Source organism: Dermacentor andersoni, chromosome 10, assembly GCF_023375885.2.
Source record: "Dermacentor andersoni chromosome 10, qqDerAnde1_hic_scaffold, whole genome shotgun sequence".
In the NCBI taxonomy this organism is placed as follows: Eukaryota; Metazoa; Arthropoda; class Arachnida; order Ixodida; family Ixodidae; genus Dermacentor; species Dermacentor andersoni.
In genome coordinates, this window is record NC_092823.1 from 117,135,818 (window position 1) to 117,152,517 (window position 16,700).

The 16,700-nt window shown below is 44.9% G+C and overlaps 1 protein-coding gene across 1 annotated transcript in view; it reads left to right on the forward strand.

Annotated features, from left to right (window-relative positions):
- LOC126544806 (uncharacterized) overlaps window positions 1-16,700 on the forward strand; it is a 38,870-nt gene that overhangs the window by 10,999 nt on the left and 11,171 nt on the right. Inside the window, exons 2-3 of the mRNA XM_050192294.3 lie at window positions 9,936-10,074; window positions 12,671-12,839. Of these exons, the coding sequence (XP_050048251.1) occupies window positions 9,936-10,074; window positions 12,671-12,839 (308 nt within the window). The remainder of the gene's footprint in view (window positions 1-9,935; window positions 10,075-12,670; window positions 12,840-16,700) is intronic.

The window sequence follows — 16,700 nt, forward strand, 5'->3', positions numbered from 1 at the left end:
ATATACCGAAAGTGTACCATAATTAAAGAAAATACTTAATTTTGGTTTGAGTAATGATTCTACTAAAGGCGTCAGTGTGAACCACACTCACAGCTGTTTACTCTAATACTCGCGATAGAGAATCTCTCTTACATATCTTTTTTTTCCTATCGCAAACCACACACAAAGAAAATTAGGGGCTGTAAGCGCAAATCTGGTGTACCTTTTCATATGGGCAAAACACTGCCATCGTTTGAAGGCAGCAGATAATTATTATCCAAGCCACCATAGCTTCAATATTTCTTCTGCTTTAAATGAAAAGAAATGCTTGATATAATGCTTATAAGTCACAAATATTTCTTCATGCCAAAACTGGACAGCAGGCAAGAGAGTGGTACTAATTAGGTGCTTCAGTTAAAATTAATAATATTTACATTGCGGCCTCAGCATTTACGGATGCACACCAGGAGACTATCGCGGACGGTCCCAACACGTTTAAAGCCACCTGCAAGTCAGTGCGGGACTTGGGAAGACTTATTCGATGATTATGGTAAATCTTGTTTATGCTGTGTAACCCGTGAGCCTAGAGAGATAAGGGCATTGGAGAACCAGACATCGAAGGAGCGATTTATGATCACTAATTTGAGAGAGGGATTCTGGTATAAAGATGAGTACCTCTATATATACACGGCTCCATTTCAAAACTAGGGCAGAACGCGAGTTAGTACAGGTGGCACTTAACTCATGCGAACGTGCAGAAACAAATGTACGCAGCGCGCAGGGTGTATGCATGAACCTTATATACCTCATCGGTCAGTCGACTTTCACAGTCCTTGAGGGAAAACACGTCGACGACATGAAAGGTAAAAAAATTTATCGTCATCAACGACTCATATCCCCGTAAGCAAGAAAGATGGATGACTAAGCGAATTAAGATAGATGACTCAGGCGAGTTAAAGGCAACAAAATTAAGATTGATGAGCAGGCGATTTAAGGGGATGACTAAGCAACTTAGACCAATCCAGTTAAGAGGATGAGCAAGCGAATTAAGGGGGATGTGTATGTCACGTGTCCGCGTTTAATGGATCGTCACTTGGCCTTTCGCTTTCGCTGTCTTAAGGATAACATAACAGACAGTGCAAATTTTTAAGCATGAAATGCTTTCAGCTCCCGTCGTCGACGACCTTCAAGCGACGTTGTACCCATTGCAACATAAGTTATCCAGGCACTCAAACGAGATCATCCGGGCAATTATTCGAAACGTTAAGAATACGCGGTCTTTGGCCCCCAACCCTTTATACGGGACCACATTACATACGCTAGTTACTGCCCAAATAAGGTACTAAATTATTGCCTCTAAGTTCTTCCTAATATTTGTTCACAATATCGCTGAAGTTGTAACTTCTAGTACGCAGAAGTTTTATTTCTCATTTCCAATAGCGACGTTCAAAAGGCAGGTACATGTACGCAGGTACATACGCTTCCTTGTCATCGTTTGGTACTGAGTGGGGAACGCCAGCGGTCCGTGAGTTCCGCGGCGCGGGTTTTGCGTCACCTCCAGAGATGGCGCCACGCTGTGTGGTGCCGGCGCTTCTGCCCGCCGCGGTGGCTTAGCGGTTACGGTGCTTCGCTACTAAGCACGAGGCCGCGGGATCGAATCCCGGCCGCAGCGACCACATTTAAATGGAGGCGAAATGCAAAACCTCTGGTGTCCCGTGCATTAGGAGCGCGTGAAAGATGCACTGGTGGTCAAAATTAATCTGGAGTCCGCTACTATGGCGCGTCTCATATTGAAATCATGGTTTTGGCACGTAAAACCTTAGAATTCAATTGAATCTTCGTCTAGGTGGGCAATGCGATCGGTCTTCCTGGCGGCTTTCGCTGCTTGTCGTGCGGCCGGTTTTCTTCTAGCTGGGCAGCGTCCATATGGACCAGTGCGCAGTGTTTGTGGTGGGGTGTGTCGTTGCGAACATGCACTACCTTCATTTTAGATTGTGGCTAATATATTCTCCAACCAATACGTTTTGCGGGTTGCCGTGTGATGCTTACATGCCCTCTCGATTACGGGAGAGACAGCAATGTTTTTTATTGTTTTTGAATGTTCTTGTAGGTTGCACCCGCAAAACACATGTGTATGTTTGTACAGAACTATTTCTTGCACTGATCCTTTATATATTGCGCTTTACGTTTTGTGCATCTGGTCTGTGGTCTATGCTCGGCTGTACACCACCGAAACATTTGGCAGATTTAGGGCACCCCCATTTCGCAGCTGCATCATTTACGTTTTCACTCTTCTCTGCGGTGTACATTTCAATGTATAGCTGAAAGCGAATGACACGTTCGGGGCCAATGACCCTTTCTAGCAGCATAATTTGTGAGTTTATTTTTCTGTGCCTCCGACAGTACGTCAGTGAGGCACCGTAGAGGAATCGAACAGAAATATAAAATTGAATATCAACAATTCTCGTTTTTGACTCCCGCATGCTCAATGCATGCTTCCGCGTTTGCAAAGACTAGATGAAGATGAGGCGAAACATCGATGCTGTGAAAGGATATTGTATGCGAAGACAAAAACACACAGATCTAACGCAATGGTGGCATCACATTTTTTTTCTCTATAGCTGATTCGGAAAGGCAAATGTAATATAGCCGTCACTGTGACAAACAGAAACATTCATAATACCCTACGTGCTAAGTGTTATGGAAAAAGTATCACGCAAGTTTTGTGTTCCATTTTACTTTAAACAAAGTAAAGCGAGTCAGTGATATCTAACTATCGTCGGAGCGAAATTTTTTTAACAAATCGCTGCAACCAAAAGGGAATCGGATTAACAGTACCGAACCCGGCTACGGAGATTGGTCCTCCGGGACCCAGTGCGGCAGCACAAACCAGCTCGCAGACGCCGATGGGAGCCCCGGGAAGAGTTTTCCCTTCTCTGTATGGAGATGGAGTCCCTGGAATGGGTTCACCCCGAGATAGGGACGGTGGCTCCCTAGAGCAGTGCGGCTCTTTCGCTGTCCGGTGCACTCCTGTCGGCCCTTGAAAATCCGAGTGAGGGAGTGTGATTTTCGTGCCGGACCGGACCCACATCCACAGCAGGTCTCCAAGGTGAACAGCCTCTAGTCGATAGCCCAATGTAGGTAAGGGAAGTCGTCAAAACGGATCCGTAACCTTGCGAAAAGGATTGGCTCTGAGGGCTGAGCCGGTCGGGCTGGGGTCCAGAAGCAGGAACGGCACTGAGCCACAACATTTGTAACAAATGCAAGTTTTTGCTAGTACGTGGGTTTATTACTCTGCGCGGCATCACGTCTGCATGCTGTTTTAAATGCGCACTGCTTCTTTGCTGAGACATCTGTTTTATCTTATGGTCGGTGTTTTTACCTTAGGCTGTGTTTAAGTGTATTTTATTGACAGTAACCTCAACAACTATCGCTGAGAGTGTTCAACCCCGCACACGGGCGGCTGGCATTTAGGCGGCCTGGCTATTCTTATATATATATATATATATTTATTGGAGTAGAGTTATTATTATTATTATTATTATGATTATTGAATGTAGCGAAGCTTTTTCTAGCTAGTGACGTCGCGGTAGTAGATCATATCACCTATACGGCTAGATCGCCTGTAGCTGTTAGCTCCCTGCGCCACGCAGAGGAAGGCGATGTGTGACGCCATGCTTTTAGAGCGGAAGAACGTTGATACAAGCCGAATGCACACAGAACTAAACACGAATGAACACATTTAAGGCTTCACGCAGGTTTTGTTATAATGGCGCACACATTCTGGGGGAGTGGCCACGAATGGGCCCACAGACAGCGACACGCATCCAGTTGCACGCACCCAGATGACCGGTGGCGAAGTTGTCCGAGCACATGCCTAGCGGCGCATACCCAGTGAACCTAGTTGTATAATAGGCCAAAGAGAAGCCAACAGCAACCTGTCAATTCCTGCACATGTCTGCCGTAGACCATGTCTGCTCGGTGAGACAGCGTCCAGCAGGTACTCAGTGGCCCATGTTGTCTATGTACATATCCATCAATATATCTGGCAAGAAAGTGATGACAGACGCCAAACTCCCGGGAAGAGGCAAATTAGGCTTGACTTTAAAAGAAAAGTCAGAAGCCTGCGCGGCACACACAGCCTAGTCACTGCTTAAGCTGGAGGAGCGGCTCCATGGCAGCTCCATTTTCGGCAGCACGCACCGGAGGCTCTTCGCGGCGAAGTACGAGGGTCTTCGCGGCGAAGTCTCCTTGCGTCGTTTTCTCAAGAACAATCTGAACTGTAACGCCCGACGTCGACGGCGAGCTGGGGCTTGCACTGCTCTCTGCAAAACGGTCTGCTGAGCCCGACGTTGCCTGTTTACAACCGCGTGCATAGGTTCACGAGTCACCTCTTCAGCAGCGGTTCGTATCTTGCGACGAGGCGCCTCAGCGTGTAGCGAAGAGTAAACAGAGGTATTCCTTGACACGTGGCACGGTACGACACACCTGCTAGATGTCGTGACACCTCGTTTAATGCAATGCAACTGCAATGCAAAGTTTGCACGTGTCGTCGCTACGCGGCGCGCAAATCGTATCGCATGACAAGTGGCACGATATGACGCTGCTCCTGCTGATGATTTATTGGCGCGCCCTTTCACACGGAGCGCTGAGAAATAGTTACCTAGCGTTCTTGATTTAATTAGGTATACTTTACGTGTTTTTCGTAAAGTAACTTCTTTTTCTTTTTCCTCACACCTACTCTATGTGCCTCGTACCACTACCTATGCAATTGCTACATTGCGTGCCATCTGCTGTAATAATATGCAACTGCAATGCAAAGGACGCACGTATAGACGTCACGCGACGCGCTTCTCACATCGCGTGACTCCTCGCGCGCTAGGACGCGTGTGTATGGCATGTTTCCGCAGCAGATAGTAAGCGCTGGCGTGGCGCAGTGGTACAGTAGCTGACTCTCGCATTGCGAGCCCTGGTTAAATCTCGGCGGTAACTGGGAATTCATTTTGCTCATTCGGGGTGATAACTGCGACAGAAACCGGTGGCGGACAAAATCGCCAGCCGAGACGGCAATTGGCATGAGTCCATAACTGCTTACGCTGTAAAAATAATAATAATAAAAAAAAGAGCTCAGAGATCCCACCGAGTTGTGTATTATTTGGAGGGCAGCTTATATAAGATAAAAACACACAAGAATGCAGAGAGACATCGCTGTGCTTAACGGTTGTGAGCTGCAGCTTAAGCTGTCTTCGTTACGACCAGCCCACCAGTTCACGCGAAGCTGAAAGTGTTCAGGCTGAAAGAAATCGCTTTGGCAGGCTGGCGTCTACATTTGAGCATAAAATTGCTGTAGTAAGTTTATAGCTTACGTACGTTCCCTTGAACCCACTAGACAGAAACGAAAATACCAGCAGATACTTCCAAGAAAGCGTTGGTCACATATGGCTTTCCTGCAGTGATACCTTTTGTGCGGTGAAGCCCATATTCGTAATTTCGATGAGTTTCACAGATGGACAACCAGTATTGAACAATTTATCTGGGCCAACTAGCCTCACTCGCACTGACAGGATTGTGAAGCTCATCAATGTTGAGCCAAAAACTGACTGGTAGCGTAGACTTTTGTAGAAAGGCTACTAGACGGAACCCTTGCCCTTACATCGCGCAGCTTTTGAAGCTTGAGCAGATCTAGAACCTTCATGTGTATGCATTCGACATTGTCGTGGCGTTATTGATTACGCCTCATCTTAACAAATTTTTCAGAAATCATGCTCATCAAAACGCGCGATGGCAATAAGATGTCGCGCACCTCCATATTCACTGCAAAATCGATTAATTGAAAAGGCCATATTTTGTGTCAAATGAGCGATTTGCAAGGCGACCAAGCCGTCTGAAGCCAGAAGGACGACGTTTAGACAAGTTCATGCGCTCTCTGTCATTCTCCTACTGGCCGAACCACGTTGTTTGCTGCTCCCTTAAACGCTAGCACCTTCTAGAAATTTTTCTAGAAAGCCCTAAGGTCTATGGGATGTCTGATGGGGTTTAGAGAAGTCTGAAGTCCGTACTACGACAGCAGGGCCTGTAGCTTTGACAGATTGATATTGCGAAGAGGTCACTGATTCTTTTACAAGTTACCTAATGAAATACTACGAAGAAAGAGAGAGAGAGAGATACACGGCTTTAATGATATACCGATGACGATGACCAGGCTGATCATGTAACATGCTACTCCAGGCGCTGGATCATAATTATCATATACAAGGATAATCAAATAAACACACAAGCAGCCCATACCGCCACTAATAGGAAACACTAAGTCAGCTTATACGGCCCATATATTCTGTCAAAAGTCTAATTTTAATAATAGCTAGAATGCAAATTTTCGATTTTGTTGTATTAAATGAGCGAATGGTTCACTATCAATTAAGGAAATGAACATGAAGCTTCCGTTTTTGAATATCGCGCTTCAAATTTGGAGCCGATGCGTCAGTGTGGAAGTCACAAATTTCAAAGGATTTTTTTACTTCTCAAATAGATTTGCGCTACAAGACGCAACAAAAAAAAAAAAGGGGGGGGGGGTACACGACACATGAAGCACTTCCTGCGTCCGGTACCCCTTTATTTTTCCGCGTCTTGTCGTGAAAAACCATTTCGAAATGCGTACCAACACGCCCAAATCACCACTTTGCCTAGGATTCTTTGTTTTACTCCGACCTGCCATCGTTGCAACAAAATTTCTCGAAAGTGACTAGAATGGCTCTATGTTTGCTTTAGAGTTTAATGTAGTGCTGCTTTACGAAACGCCATTTAACGAAAACCCAATACACGCCGTAACAGTCTAAAGCGTTACGTCAAACTGGTGCTGCCTTAGGGGCCACCGCCACTTCCGGGGCTTTTATTCTTGCGTTTTTTCCCGGTTTATTAAGCCTTCTCGGTTGTAAACGCGTCGGCTGTTGCTGTCGCAGAAGTTTTTATTTACTAACACAGCTGAACTTAATCTTCAACTTCAGTGTCTCTTTAAACGCACAGTTAGCTTTATTTAGGTTTCACTGATAAGAGCTGGCACGCTTCCCGGCTTACCGCGAGTATGCATGATGATGGTGTGAGTTGCGCTAGGAAAGAGGACGAGGTCACGTGCATTGTTGGTCAAGGATGATGGAGCGCTTTGCCCTTGCTTTAAGCGGCCGCATATGCGGTTACGCTGCCTTTTTCCCACGGAGCGATAGTTGAAGCCCTAATTACCCGACCACGTTTCTTTACACTTTGCTTCCGTGGCTCCTGCTTGGCTTCTATATCTGTAGCTTTTAGTCATTGAGAATGGCCTCGCGAAGGGGGCTGGTTGAAGATTTGAAGAGAGAGGCGTGGGTCGGCGTTTGCATCTTAGAAGGAAACTTTATATAAAAACGAGGGGGAGTAAGAAAGAGAGAGAGAGAGAGAGAGAGAGAGGGAGATAGGGAGAGGGAGGCTCTATAAAGAATCCTAAAGAGGCTTGTGAGCTACTCCAGATGGGGTACGACAAGTAATGAAACTATATATACAGTGCACGTCACCGATACGGAACGTACGGCCCCTACGACATCACAGCCTTCAACAAAGTGAAGTGTCTCATTGAGACGAGTGTCTCTGAGGAAAGCTAGAGGTGGCTTCGTTGCACGAGATTCGCAGGTAGCTTGAGTCCACGAGCCTAGTAGGTGCCGCAGCTGAAGGGACGGCAGACGTTAATCTCAGGAACTCGTGTCTAAGCACATGGAAACGGAGAACTCGTATTGGTCAGCAAACACTGCACCCATTTACATGAAGATTGTTTCATCGAAACTAAAGATTAGTAACCTAATGACTGGAAGCACCGCAATTTTTATTTTCATCATCAATAATGTTACAAAAATGAAATGCTCAATACTGCCAAAAAGTAAAGAATGCTGAAGCATGAAGGTTGAAATTCTGCGACTCATCAATAAAAAAACATATTAGCTAAACTGCGCTTACTGGTGCTTCTAAAGCAGACAAAATTTGTGTACATACAGCGCTTTGAAAAATGCCAATCATTTGTAAATTGGATTATTACGGAACTCTCGTAAATAGTGCAACAATTTCACGTAAGCATTAGAGTCATAGATCACATCTGTTCGCTTCAGATATTCTAAGAGATGCAGTTCGCTGAGCTCGATATCGTTGTTTGGTGCCGAGTAAGAAATTAGTAAATCCGTACGTCAGCTCTTCTCGAAACTTACCAATTTTAGCGAATTTATTTAACAGAATTGAGGAGCTAAACCAAAATTGTGTTCTACTCAATGCAAGCATCTTCACCGAAATCGGATCAGCGTTTGTCTTGTGAGAGTATTTACGCGTGCCATATGCATTTGAACAGAAGTTCGTCTAGAGGCAAAGCTTCCTCTCAGGCAATCAATTTAGCTAGAAGAAATGAAAGTACGGTGACGATGTTTGAATGCGCGTAGCACAACGTGGTCTTCGTTTTTTTTAAAGCTCTGGGCAAATATTTGTGATATTAGGTGCCGTAACCTACTCCTCTATAAAGGTTTTATAATTGTGTTCCAAGCAATACATATGATACAAGAAGTGATTAAAAAAACATATTTAGGCAGAATCGATATCACGATGATTGTTGACATTATAGCAAACAGCACTGAAATCAATGCAGCGAGGCACCGTACTGCCACCCCACAGAGACGCGCTATGCATGGATGGATGGATGGATGTTATGGGCGTCCCCTTTGGAATGGGGCGGTGGGTTGCGCCACCAAGTTCTTGCTATCATACTGCCTAATGTCCAGCTGGGTTAAACAAGAAAAAAAGAAAAAAAGAAAAACTCCCACAACCAAATTTTCTGATACCTTATTGCAGGGGATCAGAAATGTAGACGTGTATGCGGCGCCATCTAGTGGCGCCGCAGCGAAGTATACACGTTGCGCGTGTGACATTTTTCTTTCTTCAAGCACAATTGTGAGACAATATTACACAGCGGGTTAGATTCCGCCCTGCACAGGAAAAGTTCTCGTCGAAGAGCGGCACATACTTGGTAATTCAAGTTTGGCCGATGGTTGGTTTCGAACCCTGTTCACACAGTATAGCAGCCTGATGTTGTACCCTTGATACCGCGAAGTACCCATTAATCCAAGTTGGGAGGGGGGCCGGTTACATAGAAAGGGAGATTGACCTCTGAAAGTGCCTGAGGCTCCTAAAGAATGCTAGCTGCATTAAATTAGAGTGGCTTCAGTTCTAAAGTATAATTACAAATTAAATGTACAGTGTTGCATTGCGTTACAGCAAAGCACTGTTATAAATTGTCTGATGATCTTGGACCTTGAGATCCTTCCTAATGTTGTTGGTCTATTATGCAGAACATGTAGAGTCTTCCGACCGTGTGCATAATATATTTATTTACAGCACAAAGGAAATGTACCTGTGTCTTCGTTAGCACAGTTTTTAAATGTGCTTTGACATTAGCAGCACTCTACCGACAAGTGTATTGGTTAGAGACCAAACGGGTACAGAAGGCAATCTAGTTGAAGTTATGAGAAAGACATAGGCTTCAGCAGACCACGCAATGCGAGGAGTAGATAATCAACTACATATTAAAGTAACATCTTGGGCACCACCGGGAAGGGAAATGCGCTCTAGGGCGGGCATACAAGCCTAAGCTTGTTACACACATAAAATACTCACGCAAAAAGTTCCAGTTACTAAGTGGAACCCATTCGAAACGAGATTAAATCTTTGTGAGTAGGTGACAGTACGAGGAGATTACGAAATTTGCAGGGACAGGATAAAGTTGCCCGAACACGAAAAGAAGGTGCACGCGGTGATCACCGAGTCTGCTGCTGCCGCTGCTGCTGCTGTTGCTGATGACGATGATGATCTCGACTATGATGATAATGATGGCGATGGCAACGGAGCTGATGACCGCACTGCGGCCTGCACTAAAGTCCACATGACGCGCGCAGGTCAAATCGGCGGAGAATGGCAGCCTGGAAGTGCCCACCAACCCGAAAGGAATCTCGCTCTTCCTCGCCACGGTATTCGTGGTCGGTGGTGTCGCGGGAATCGGCATCCTTGCCCTGCCCTACTCCATCGTGGAAACCGGTGAGTGGAAAGCGAGTGGACCACATTGTCGGTCAAGATGTTATAGACCAATGCTAACAGTGTGACTCACTCCGTCCATTGGTACCCAGTTGCGCACCTTGCTCTTACTGCTTTGCAAAGTTAACTCGGAAGCGTTTGCGCTATCTGTTAACCCCGGGGGGAAAAAAGTCAGATTCGCGCGGAACAGTGTGGATACTGGTTTAAGCGCATGACTCGCGCTAGCATTTGTGAGTGCTCCCATCGATTTGGTGTAGACCGTTGCGTCGTCACAGATGACAATAAGTACCAGTGACGTGCATTTCAAGTGCCGCGAGTCGATGTTGAAATTCAGGATGCCGCACCAAACGTCAAAGCACCAACCCGCGTGGGCAGTGAATACTTAGGTGAGAGGTGCTTGGTCTTACAAGGTTTCTCTGCGAATGGTGAGCCTTGGGCGTCGACGTGCAATGGGGTGAAGTTTCTTCGGGACCGGATGCGGTCGTGTTACCGGCTGGAATGTGACCGGCTTTTGACGACAACTTTTGCAGGCGTAGGTCCGCCTACAGCAAGCCCACACTTCTGCTCCTCCTCCTCCTTCTCCTTCCTCAAATTAGAAGCAAATGATGACTTGAGCATCTAAACGCGTTACTTTAGCAACAAAACATTGTTTTGTTTTGACGTGCGTGACATACCGGTTGGTAATGTGAACCGACTTCAAGCGCAATTATGTCCCTAAGTGGTCTTGCGGTCTTAGTAGGGTGAGAGAATGAAGCCCACGGAAATATGTTCAATAATTTTGGAAAGCTGGTGATGGAACCAGCATAAGCTAGCGTGTGCTGCGGGAATTCGCGAGGTGGGGAGAATTTCATGAAACGGGAGGTAAGCTGTCAGCCTCCCGAAGGGACCGCATAAAGTGGACAGACGATGAAGCCGCAAAGACCATAGGGAGAATAACAGCTTCTAATCTGACAAGCGCAGAAACACGGTTCCACATCAAGGAACAAATTGAAACAGCTTGTTCATGGGCCTTTTTAGACATGGAAATTACAATCGTAAAAAAAAGTGAAATTTATATTTTAATCAAAACCTAATTAGTAAGCTAATGTATTAATAAATAATTTGTTTTCTGAACAGTCCACAACTGGAACTTGTCTCCAGCGTATCAGAAACGCTACAATGGCCTTTTGGTTAAGCCGCCCAAGCTGAAATCAGGAATTGTGGAGTATTACGCCGAGCACATCAAGTTTCTGGGTTTCTGCGTGCTGAAAATAAATGAGAATATTTTAATACTATAGATTAGGTTAACCGAATTATAAAATTCGTTGAAAGCAATAAGATAAAAGGGTTAACAGCCGGTCGTCAAGATTAATTTCTTGCCTTACCTCTTTCGGGAACTGTGCCTGGTGGCGACAAGCGAGAGCTTCGATTTAGGCCCCATAAATATCCGGCCTCATAAAAAAAAAAATTATAGTTGCCCAATTATGCGTAAAATTTTTTTTCATAGATTATTATGGCTCGAACGGCTAACAAGCCCAAAAAAGCGCCCTTGTTGCCCGAAGAAATTTGCTAGCGAATCATTGGAAACATGAAGCGCTGATCAGGTTATAGCAAAATGAAACGTGCCACTTTGAAAATAACGTTTTCGCGTTCAGAGCAGCGATGTGAGCCAGTTCAGCACATTTTATGTTGGATGCAGCAGGCAGGCGCGGAAATTGAAATTGATTTATCGATTCATTCCGAATCCGCGACAAGAAAGGTACGAGACAAAAGGGGATGACAAAAGGACGGTGCTTTCGATGGTAAAGGGAGGGTGTGATCCAACTTGAAGCGGACACGCAATGAATGAGTGGGCAGAGTACGTGAACCGTCAATGCTATATGAAAAATGAACGCTGCGTTTCAAAGATAGGGCCAAAAGGAAAAAAAAAGATAAATATATTTTCATTGGTGTGGAATAAAAGAGCCATTTAATATGCGCGAGCAGGGATTGTTGCATGGCACTACGATGTGCAAACTAAACGCACTGATGTTCTACGTAGCGTTAGAATTTTGCTATTCGTATTTGAATCTTCCAACTTCGTCATTTCTGCGAACGAATGCTTGTAGACGTGTCTTTGTATTATCATGATTCCGTTTCAGAACACCTTCCCCCTTTGTCAAATAATTAAATAAGTAATAAACAAGAAGTCTTTTTTTTACTGGTACGCCGCATTGATGACGCATGTATCACGTTGCGTTCCTTGCTGAAAATTTCCAGGCTCTTCCAGTTATAGTAATAGTTTTGCCATTGTTATTCTCACTGCTGAAATGATTTATTTGCTTTGAAGCTTTTCTATTGTAGTTACACGTGGGTATGTATCATGAGAGCATCGTTACAAATCATCACAAAATGTTGTATGTGCCTTCCTTGCTACAAGCACTGATATTACTAGTACGCGTTCATCAATCAATCAATCAATCAATCAATCAATCAATCAATCAATCAATCAATCAATCAATCAATCAATCAATCAATCAATCAATCAATCAATCAATCAATCAATCAATCAATCAATCAATCAATCAAACTTTGTAGGTCGTCTTTTTCACTACCGCAGACTAATGCTAATGTCCTGCAGGTTGGTTTGGGCTGTTCCTCATCATTGCCTCAGCGTTCGCGTCAGGCTACAGCGGCTGGAAGCTGGGCGCCTGCTGGACCATCCTGGAGGAGCGATGGGCCGAGTACAGGGGCCACGTGCGGGATCCCTACCCGTCCATCGCGTTCAGGGCGTACGGCAAGTGGGCGAGGTACGTAGCAGCTCTGGAACTGCCGGCCTTAGGCTCTGACGTCTTTGTCGAAATTAATCGGGACGCTTTACTGGAAATCGGCGGGCCCGCGGAACCATCTGTGTTGCCCGTGGTTGTGTGCTTCGGTGACACAGAACTGCAGTGTCTTGGGAAAGTGCGTACGCAGTGGACCAGGTATCGCAGATTATACTTCTGTTGCGCAGCCCTTGTCAAGCGCGACTTTAGGTATGACCATCCGGTTGACATTCTGGATGCTGGTGCTAAGAACATGATTTCTATTAAATGAATGCTACTTCTTGATTGTTCGAGTACAGTTCCACATTTGAGTCTTCTGTCCTAAGCAGAACAATTACTAAGGGAATTACTGTGACATCGTTAATATTTTTTTAAGCTATAACTGTGGCTCGTCGAGCAGGCAATGTCAACATCGTCTAGTAAAACAGCGATGTGACAGAAATCCACTATTTACCATACCTGAGATTTAGTTAGTGTGGTTCACTAAAAGGTCACATGCTGTGTTCACGCGAAACGTACCCCCCCTCTCTCTCTCTATGACTGCGCGCGTGTGCGTGCGTGTATGTTTAGTTACAGCGAGGCGACCGTTGCATCTCACCAATCACACCTAATTGTTTCTAGCTGATAAAGTTATGGTCAAAGAAATACAGATTAGCTTGAATCAAATACAAGACACACTGAAGAACACAGGACAGACGCTGTCACCCGTGATTCATTACATCCACTACATGTACACAATAGAAACGCTGATCCAAAGCTCGGTAATTATACCGCGCATTACACAGTCGTAGCTTGCGATATTATTTATATATATATATATATATATATATATATATATATATATATATGAACAAGAAGAAACTGATCAGAGGGGCCCGTTTTTCGCAAGTTACAAACATAAATAGCCAAGATACAAAGACAACACGTACAAACGCAAATGCAGCTGCGTTTCGCAGGAACAGGAAGTCGTATCACGTGTGCTGTCATTACTGCCTGTTGTACAGGTGCATTTGGAGATGACGAATATAGAGAGAAATAACCTGGTTTTCATGGCACAACACATGTGGGACCCAGACAGGAAACTATAGGGGCCTATGTATAGCGCGTGGGGGCGGAAGTCATTCACGAGGCTTAGCAAGTTTGGCGGCACATTCGTAATCGCAGAATTACCAGTCGCTTTGATGCGCTGACATTCTGCGGAAAGTTCATAAAGTCAAAGTGAATCCCCGATTATCTTCGTGTCATTAGTGATGCGAGTTACCAGGTTATGTTGAAAGTAAGGAAATATCAACGTGCTTTCGGCTGGGCATTTGAGAATGTATGGGCGCTGCAAGATAGTTGCGTTTGAAAGAAAAAAAAAATATGGAGGTTAACGTCCAATCGCTACTTATGGTCTATGAGAGGCGCCACACTGATGAGCTTCACGTTAATATCGAAAACCTCGGGTTCCTTAACGTTCACATATATTTAAGTACAGTACACGAGTGTGCTTGCACTCCGCCACAAACGAAGTCCATCCTTTACAACAGGGAGTCAAACCTGCGAACTCGAATTCAGCAGGCTAGCATTCCAGCTGGGGAGCCATCGAGGCTGATATGCCGATGTTCCTAAGCCCTCTAGTAAAAGAATTGTCTGCGGCAGATAGCCCAACTCTAACGCTTGATCTAAATACTAGACGAGGCGGCCATTATTTCTACAAAAAACAAGATGCTTAATTGAATAGCTCCGTTACGGTGCATGCTTCAGTATACGAATCGTAGCTAGTGATTATGCAAGGCACATCGACTTAAAACAGATTCTGAGGATGGCTCCGGTTTCTAGATATGCGGCACGAAAGTTGAGGTAAATATGCACTATTGTTCGACTTACTTTTACAGCGGAGCGGTATATATGACTAGGGCACAGTAGAATTTTCGTGTCCGCGCACAAGAACTGTCATCATCAATGACTCACCGCCCGCTTAAGCACTAATACCGTTGTAAGCAAGCAAAACATTCTATGGCTCATAGCCTCGTATGGCAGAGGCTACAAGCAATCAGCAAAGCGAAGTGAACAGTGCTTACATTCTTTGGAATCACGCGCACAACATACACGAACGCATGACGAAAGCTGTCATCGGTTGCCTCGGAGAAACGTAGCCGGGTGTAGTGCTGATTTGCGATGGGGAGGCCAGGCGTGGTTGGGACTCGCCAAGAGCAGCTCGCTTACGAAACGCAAGGGCACGAACTTAGATGAGGGTGAGACGGTGGCGCGGTGCAAACACAACCGAGGAACGTGCCCGAGAGGCCGACCGTATAAACGGCAGGCCAGACGGGACGAAGAGTGTCGCGAATCCGAGAATGCGGCGAAGAGACGCAAGATATTCTTCGAAGTCGAAATGCGATGTTGAAATACGATGTCGAAATACGATGTAGAAAGATTCATGGTTACTCACTTTGCGTGGGTTAGTTGCGATGACACTACCCCTCTGGTCGTCGTCGGCCGTTTCGATGTGGATGTGGACCGACAAGGGAGCGGTTTACACCTCTCGTGTCGGAGACGTTTCGCTTGCGATGCCGCACCGATCCGGCCCAAGTGAGCACTCTGCGGCGTACGTGCCTTAATTTGACATTATCAAAGAACGTGTATGCAGTTGCGAGTATGCCGATTAGTGTGTATCATAGCGACGACAAAGCCATTGCGACCATCGTTAATAAGTGACAATGTGTGATGCAATAAAGTCCTTGCCACAAGTTTTCTTGCCACGATGTTTACAGCTCCGCTGTTCATACATCTTCGCATGGCGGAATCGCTTTCGAGTGTTTAAAAGGAAAGCATTCTTTTATGCACTGCAACACAAAAGTAATTGGAATGTCAACGCATTTCGCTGGACACATCGAAAATTAATATCTCTAAAGTGGCGTAGTCCGAAGAACTCGCTCTTAGTTAATACGCCTTGCGAGCCCACCGGCTACAATTTGTAAATTGAAATATGTGGCGTAAAAAGATAATTAGTCTATTTATGCCGATTATTCAATTAAGCAGTTGGATTTCTCGTAGAACTAGTAGGCTGCCTCATCCGGTAAGTTATTTCGAGGGATAAATTTATTGAATTTTCGGAAATTTGGCGCAGATAAAGAAGGCCACCGTGAATTATGAATATTGTGGTTCCACTTTTCACCTGTGAAGAACAGGAGTCACACATTTTATTTAATTTGTTTCTCCTTAAAGGGCCGAGGGAATTTCCTAAGGGGAGGCTTGAGCACATATTTTATTTGATCTCAAGATCGTCTTTGCTAAAGGCAAAGGCGTACAGGTCACCAACACCACTAAGAGGAAGCTCTAGTTCGGGGACTCCTATATATATACACGGGAAAGGAGAAATCGTTCTTCTGGGGCAACCGCTACAAAAAATTTGGTAAGAGTTGTTGCACTTAAAAGAAAGAAAAAGTTAAAATCTGGTGGCTGTTGGCAGCGTATTTTTTAAAACAATAAATGGTTGAAAGTCGCTAATTTTCGAAAAATTAAACTATCAGGTTTACAATTCTGTAACTTAGCATTGGAAAATGGATACCACAATTCTGTACATTACATCTAATAGTACATCTAAAGCGGACAAAATTGATGTAATATACACCGTTCTGCGGCACATGCTTCTTATGTGAGTATGACTTTTGCAAAACTCTTGTGAACATTGTAATAAATTCACGCAAGCTGTAAGTCTATGCATCAAATTTGTTCGCTTTATATGCTCTAACGAATGCAGTTTACAGAATGACAATAGCTATTTTTGATGCAGAGGGCGAGATTTATACACTTCAGACTTCCATTCTTTTAAACTCAGAATTAAAAAAGATATTTAAAAGT